This window comes from Palaemon carinicauda, chromosome 6 (genome assembly GCF_036898095.1).
Source record: "Palaemon carinicauda isolate YSFRI2023 chromosome 6, ASM3689809v2, whole genome shotgun sequence".
In the NCBI taxonomy this organism is placed as follows: domain Eukaryota; kingdom Metazoa; phylum Arthropoda; class Malacostraca; order Decapoda; family Palaemonidae; genus Palaemon; species Palaemon carinicauda.
In genome coordinates, this window is record NC_090730.1 from 92,503,296 (window position 1) to 92,510,795 (window position 7,500).

Genomic DNA, 7,500 nt, shown 5'->3' on the forward strand with positions numbered 1-7,500 from the left:
CAGGCCTTCTCCATCATGAGGCTCAATACTACACAGTATTCTAGAAGTTTTATTCCAGCTGTAGGGAAGTTGTGGAATGATCTTCCTAATCGGGTAGTTGAATCAGTAGAACTGCAAATGTTCAAAGTTGCAGCAAATGTTTATATGTTGAACAGGGTGACATGTCTTTTTATAGTTCATATATGAAATATTGGTTTTGACGTTGTTACTGTTTGTAGAATCATTTATTGTTAATTTGTTCTCATCATTTATTTATTTCCTTATTTCCTTTTCCTTACTGGGTTATTTTTCACTGTTGGAGCCTTTGGGCTTGTAGCATCTTGCTTTCCCAACTAGGGTTGTAGCTTGGCTAGTAATAATAATAACAATAATAATAATAGTAATAACAATAATATATATATATATAATATATATATATATATATATATATATATATATATATATATATATATGTATGTATGTATGTATGTATGTATGTATGTATGTATGTGCGTGTTTGTTTGTATATAAATATTTATATACACACACACACACACATATATATATATATATATATATATATATATATATATATATATATATATATATATAAATACACACACAGATATGTATATATATATAAATATCTATATATATACAGTATATATATATATATATATATATATATATATATTTATATATATATATATATATATATATTTATATATATTATATATTCGATAAATAAAGTTTTAACGGAAATTAACCTTAATTATCTCTACAAGGGCACCATCGTTGTAAGCTATCCATGAAATGGAAGGATCCTGAGCCAGGTCCTTAACATTTTGGATTGGGAGTTTGAGGCCATTAAAAGTCAGGAATGCAGTGAGGTTGGCTGTGTAGAAGGAAGTGACAATCATGATGAAGAGCCACCAGGTCGCGAAGAGGATGCGAGAGGAATCTGGTAAATAAAAGAAAAAGTAAAATTACCCAAAAAGAATAAAATGCCTTTAAAAATGATGCCTTATGTATAACCTATAATACTGATATGGAAAAGGAAATGTTACATTTTCTAGAGGGGCTAATGAGATAGAAAGTTTTGCAAGCGTCAGCACGATGTGATGAAACCGCAATGTTCTCTTTTCAGAGAGCTCTCTTATTATTATATCAATGTGGTTGTAATGTTCTGTCATTTAGGAGACCATGTAACGCGAGAGCATGGCGATATTAAATTTTGATCCATATATCTTGTAATCGGGTAGCATTATAATAAAATATATTGCATATTTCTTAGCATACAATAGGAACATTGTCTCAAGTTAACACTGGTAACAATACAAACTCTCCTGAGAGAATTTGTGTTAGTGATAAGATACCTGACAACAAGATAACAAAACAGCTAAAACAGTTAAAATAGCTAACAAGAACAAAATTAAACTGGCTACTGTGATAATGATGGCCTAATGAGTATTTACGTGAAATTATGGCTAATTAAGAACTATAATAGTGCATAAAATAAAGGTTTAATTACTGTCATTATTCCGTCAATACAGGGATAACAATATAGAATAGTGAATAGATTAATAATATTAATTTATGTAATATGAAGGTTATGATCATTCTTGAAAATATATAATTCATTACTTTTAAGCGGTTTTTCTAATCCAAAGTATTTCATAATCAAGAAAAAAAAAAAAAACAACAACTTATATCACCAAGAACATCTCCGTTACATATAAGAACAATTGCAAACGTGACTGGCATCACAAAATACTGTTCCAGTAAAGGGATGTTTTAATTAGAGGGAATAGAGCTTCGACGCTTCCTAGTGTTTATTGTCCAAAGTGTTTGGCATTAATTGTGTTCTAATACCATACAGTACATTTGTAAAATTGAAGTAATAACTGGGATGACACTAAATTAATATTTTTACATTCTTTGATTATTCATTGTATTTGCTTTCCAAATTTGGTGCATTTTTCACTTTTAAAGAATTAACTTAATCTGTGGTATAACAACACAATACAAGATAAGATGTAAGATGTAAGAGAAGCACCAATCTCACTTTCTGTTCAACTATTTGACTAAATGCCACGTTTACCATCCTTCAAGACAGTCGTTTCATATACGGGAAGATATGGCTCACCACTCCCAAAAAGAAATCGATAAAAGAAACCTTACTTAAATAGCACTATTTCTCATGAAATAAATTGAATTAAGGTACATAACATCGCAATAACTCTCATCTCCTTCAAGTTTCTATCCTCTGAGGAAGTCGAAACAGTAAATGTTGAAAAGACAAATCTGGTTGAATAGTCGATTCATCCATTTTATCTTTTTATTTATCGAAAATTATTTAGCTTTTACGACTTTGCCAGAACTTGGTTTTTCTAGCAAGCATAGGCAGAGATAAAATTAAAGCAAGGAAATTATCACAAGAAAGAACTTTAACTATATCAGGGGCTTTAAAGTATTCTCCCTTTTCGGTAAGTTTGGAAGAATTGAGCAAATTAAAGTGTAACTTTAGATCATTGACTGAGCCAACTAGGAAGTGAAAGGGCAGATGTATCAATCAAGATGTTCGACATTTTTTTTAGATCAGTATCCTTCAGCATTCGAGGAATGTTATATCAATCATATTCAATCTTAGTTTATTTCGAAAATGACAAGCAATGTCTGCCAGGTTTTACTGATACCTTTGTAACATTTTTGCTTGATGATAATCCATGATTCATCTCGCTGAGTACCAGAGAACATAAGTTTTAAAGGAAACATTAAAAAAATCAAACTGTTGAACACATTTGGAATATTTATCCTAAACTGCAAATATGAAAATACTTGAAATGACAACGATCCGATAAAATAACATATAATAATACCGTTTCTCTCACTGCGAAACCAATGCAGACACCCTAACATACATGTTGTAATCTTTACATCATACATAGACAGTTAACTATTGATTATTTTCAGATATAATTCAAAACAATGAAAACTTTGATACTTTACCTCTTCATAAATACACAAAAATTCATTTAAAAAGAGTTTCCCATTGACTTCATTCTATAAACCTCTGTGATTTTTACTGGAAATACATTTGTCGTAGAAATAATATATTTTAACTAAAAATATCGTGAAAAAAATTCCAAGTATTTCAATAAATTCCTCGAGACATATAAGGATATACTGTATATGCCTCTCTTTAGACGTTAAATTCTGTATGATAAACTGTTAAAAACTGACAATGGAAACATAATTATAGATTGTAAAGAAAGCTAATTTCAATCGCCATAAACATACCACTATACGAGTAACTTATTCGCCAAAACTTCTGGTTGAAAGAAAAATATTCCTCATCGTGTAAAGATTGAGGGACTCGGGGAGTAATCCTATTATATCTTGCCCAGACAACAATCTAAATACTAAATATGGTACATGTATGTTCAATTTTCATGTAGTATCTACTTGACAGATAATGTATTGCAATAAAAAACAAGAAAAAAAAAAAAAAAAAAACAAGGGATCAATGGGTAATCTGAAGAATCTAGCATTCGATATAAGCCAATGTAGACCGATAAACAATAATCTAGAACATGCACTCTTTCTAAATGACATTGCCCGCCCATATTTATTTAAAAGTTTAGTTTTCAAATGAAAGATGTTAAGAATAAACAATGTGAAGCGATGGCATATCCTGACCGCTAAGGATATATTGTATTCCCTGGCAAAAGGATTCCTACCTGAGATGGGGCTGAGAGTGCTACCCTGTTTCATCATGGCACCGTACACAAACCAGACACAGTGGTCAAAGGGGATAATCCTTGTGAGAGTAGGGTCCCCTCTGCACAGTCTTACCCGGATCACTATAATAAAGTATATGAGAGGTCCCATGGCTGCTGTTGATCCCAGAATCCACCACCACACCTGCAAGGAGAAGAAAATACTAAACAGTTGCCGACCTAAACATGAGCTCTGACTAAAGTATCCATTGTCAAAATGGTACGCAAATATTAATAGGACATAACTTAATAAGAATTAAGTAATCATTCACAAAAAAAAGTAATACAATAACTCTGAATACACGATCTTAGTTTCGATTTACCTATTTCAATATATACAGTTTTTGGAACTAGTGTCAATAATCATCAACTCACCTACATTTGTTGACATTGACAACACAAAAGGAAGAAAATAAACTATAATAATTTCAGGGAACTGCCACGTAAGGTTAAAACAAAAGAATTATAGTTTATATAAAAATCCTATGACAGTAGTGAAATAAATATTCAAAATAAATGTAAAATATCATAGCATAAAGCCTCTCAAATGTTCAATGGTTTTGCTACACGAGTTTTATGTATTTACTGTTTAACTGTAAACCATATCATCGTTTTTGACAATTTCTTTTAAAGCATAGTGCACATAAACTTCAGTGCCACAAAAAGGCGTCTATAATTTAAAACAAAGACCTGTACAAAATCTTCACAATGCTATACCGATGAAAAAGAACAAGGAAGTGTCTTTACTCAATGTGTAGTAATCATGAAATTCTCTCTGATTTAAAGCTGATTATTTGATACCAGCAACCTAAGAACGTGTCAAGCATGCCGTTTCAAACCTATGTATACCATAGATTATAATACTTTATTATTTGTAATAAGAATCATAATGACTGGTACAGTTTAACTAACATCTTTCTTGAAAGGGCTCAAAAGGGCATCTGGTTTCGGACTGTACTCAGGTCTCTTGACCAAGATCCCGAAGGACGTTGTTCCAAGAAGGATCGAGAATTCAAAGTCTTGTTGACGCTCTTCCGAATATGTCATCGGTAGAACAGTTAATTCGGCTTCCTGTAATATTGTAAAATAGTCATGAGAACAACAGTAAAATAATATGAGTCAAGTAATAATGGGTAAACTGAAAATTAAAACCAAAAATCCTTTAAAATATAACAAGCAAAATAATCAACACTAAAAAATTTAAGAAAATCCATCATTCTAATACCGCTATATAATTTTTACTATCCTAATTGCTATATAATATCGTGAGTACATTAAATATTTCACTTCAATGTAATAAAAATACATTTAGATAATACAAATAGAAGCGCGGATAAGTATGCATACATTTCTTCTGATTGAAGGATAAATTACCTTATAGAAAGAGGAAGAAATCATAATCTATATTCAATAAATTAGTTTTAAAGAGAAAATCTTATTTAAAAAAGAAAGAGTAATCTGTTCTGTGTTTTTACATGTTTGGCCACGCAAGATCTTTGAAACTTGGCTGTTTGTATTAAAAGATACTACAAGACATGCAACTGCTATATAATGACGGCAAAATATAGTAAATCAGTGTTAGTAGGTATAAACTTTAAATTTTATATTTGTGATATGCAGGTTTAGACTTTAACCTCAGAAGAACTATGGATGATTCACATTCTTATTCCAATTATTATGCTATAACATTGGATGTTTTTAAAATGTTCCTGTTTTTGTTCAATAGGTAATCATTATTAAAAGAACCACAACGGCAAACTGAATTGTCTTTTAACAATTTCCCACTCTGAAAGTGTACTTAGTTTGCGACACTGAGTTATTAAGTTCCAAGGAAGGGAAAGACCTGTAAAATAAATATGGCTAATTAAAACACCATTAACCCTTTAATCATTTTCATGAATTTGATAAGATATTCTTATGATTCAGAACAATGTGAGCATACCCTAGCGACAGTCTCTTACCAGCGAGTTTTCCCCGACTTCCCTGCCCACCAGTAGACATGATTGATAGTAATTCATTCAAATTACCCCCAATGAGTCAATATGGATAAATATCAACACAATATCGTGCTCAAATAGAAATAAATTTCAATCTTATACGTGAGATCGAACCCTAGCCCCTTCAAATGAAAGGCCAGGTCGCTTCTAACCATGGCACCAGATGTTGCGTTGATATTTATCCATATTGACTCATTAGGGGTAATTTGAATGAATTACTATCAATCATGTCACCTGGTGGGCCGGGAAGTCAGGTAAAACTACCTGGTGAGAGACTGATGTCTTGCCAGGTAGATCCTGAACAGCAGTTAGCAGTTAGGTTCCGATTTTTAGAGTGTAACAACCGTGTGTCACACAATTGTACATAATTATTTTGTATATTATGCTTGTATCTGCGCTCTTCCCTCGCACTAAAAAGAACCTCAATGATCATGTCTCCGGTTTGCTCTGTAACATTGTCTATCTCTCGAACAGGTTATGTCCTGTTGCCTTGAGGTTTTGTATATAAAGGAGAGTGTTCCTTAATAAACAACTCAGTTGATTGCTTCCTGCCTTTGAGTTCACAACCCTCTCTCGGCACCGTCACATTGGTGACCCCGGAAGTCGACTCGCTCCCACTGCCTTCCACCCCCACCTCCCTCGCCCCTCCATCGTTGGTACTATGAAGGACTCTACTACAGCAGTTGGCCCTGCGGCCGCCCCATTGAAACTTTCACCGTTCGCCAGCGGAGAGGCATTTGCTTGGTTTCAGCGCGCAGAAGTCCAGTTTCGCATCAACGGCGTGACTCGCTCAACCACCAAAGCAGATTATGTTCTCGCGGCGATACCCGAGGACACCTTCCCGGAAATATCCGACTGGCTTTGTGAATAAGGAGACACCCCAATAGCGTATGACGCCCTCAAAACATACCCTCTGCAGCAGTACTTGCCATCGCCAGCCGCCTGTGTAGCAAAGCTTTTTCAGCTCTCGCAACAACCGTTGGGGGACCCCAAAGGGCTTCGCTTGCCCTCAGGGAAATGACCAGTATCGCTCGCCTTCAACCTGCCGCAGACGGCTCTCCTCGTGAGGTGAACCTACTTCGTGCCCTTTGGATACGCCGTTTACCCGGACCTATACGCGCTGCCATACCCAATGTCGATAGTTTACCCATAAAGGACTTGATGACCAAAGCCGACGCCCTTATGGACAGCCACTTCAAGACCTCCATCAACGCCTCCACCCCTGACGAAGAGGATGCCTATTCAACGTCAACTGAAGCTGACATGAATGCCGTAGGACATACACGCCCACACCGTGACGTGCCGAAGCAGAGACAAAGCCGCCCACCACCCCCCAATCGCTCGAGCCCCAACAAACGACTTCTACAGCCACTTACTACCTCCCATCCGCCGCAGTTTTGCTACTACCACTTCAGATTCGGGGCAACTGCGAAGAAATGTGCCGAGGATTGTCAGTGGCCAAAAAACATGTAAGTAGGCCATCGCTCGTGCCGGTGGCCTCCCGTGTTTCTAATCTTTTCTTTTTACAGGATGCAGGAACAGGCGTGCGATTTTTGGTAGACACGGGTGCTTGTCGTTCTCTTTTGCCAAGGAAACTCTTCAAGACACGACGTAGTCTGTCTACATCTGCCGACGTCCGCTTGGTAGCTGCCAACAGATCTGCGATACCCACTTACGGTTACGAGAACCTCACATTATCGTTCGGAAACGGTAAATTCAATTGGAAGTTTCTCGTTGCTGACGTC

General features: G+C 35.2%; 1 protein-coding gene across 1 annotated transcript in view; it reads right to left on the minus strand.

Annotated features, from left to right (window-relative positions):
- The window catches only part of LOC137642145 (glutamate receptor ionotropic, delta-2-like), an 88,488-nt gene that overhangs the window by 18,527 nt on the left and 62,461 nt on the right, over positions 1 to 7,500 (minus strand). The window contains exons 4-6 of the mRNA XM_068374684.1: positions 4,671 to 4,829; positions 3,720 to 3,903; positions 747 to 940 (exon numbers count right to left, since the gene is read on the minus strand). Coding sequence (XP_068230785.1) covers positions 747 to 940; positions 3,720 to 3,903; positions 4,671 to 4,829 — 537 coding nt within the window. The remainder of the gene's footprint in view (positions 1 to 746; positions 941 to 3,719; positions 3,904 to 4,670; positions 4,830 to 7,500) is intronic.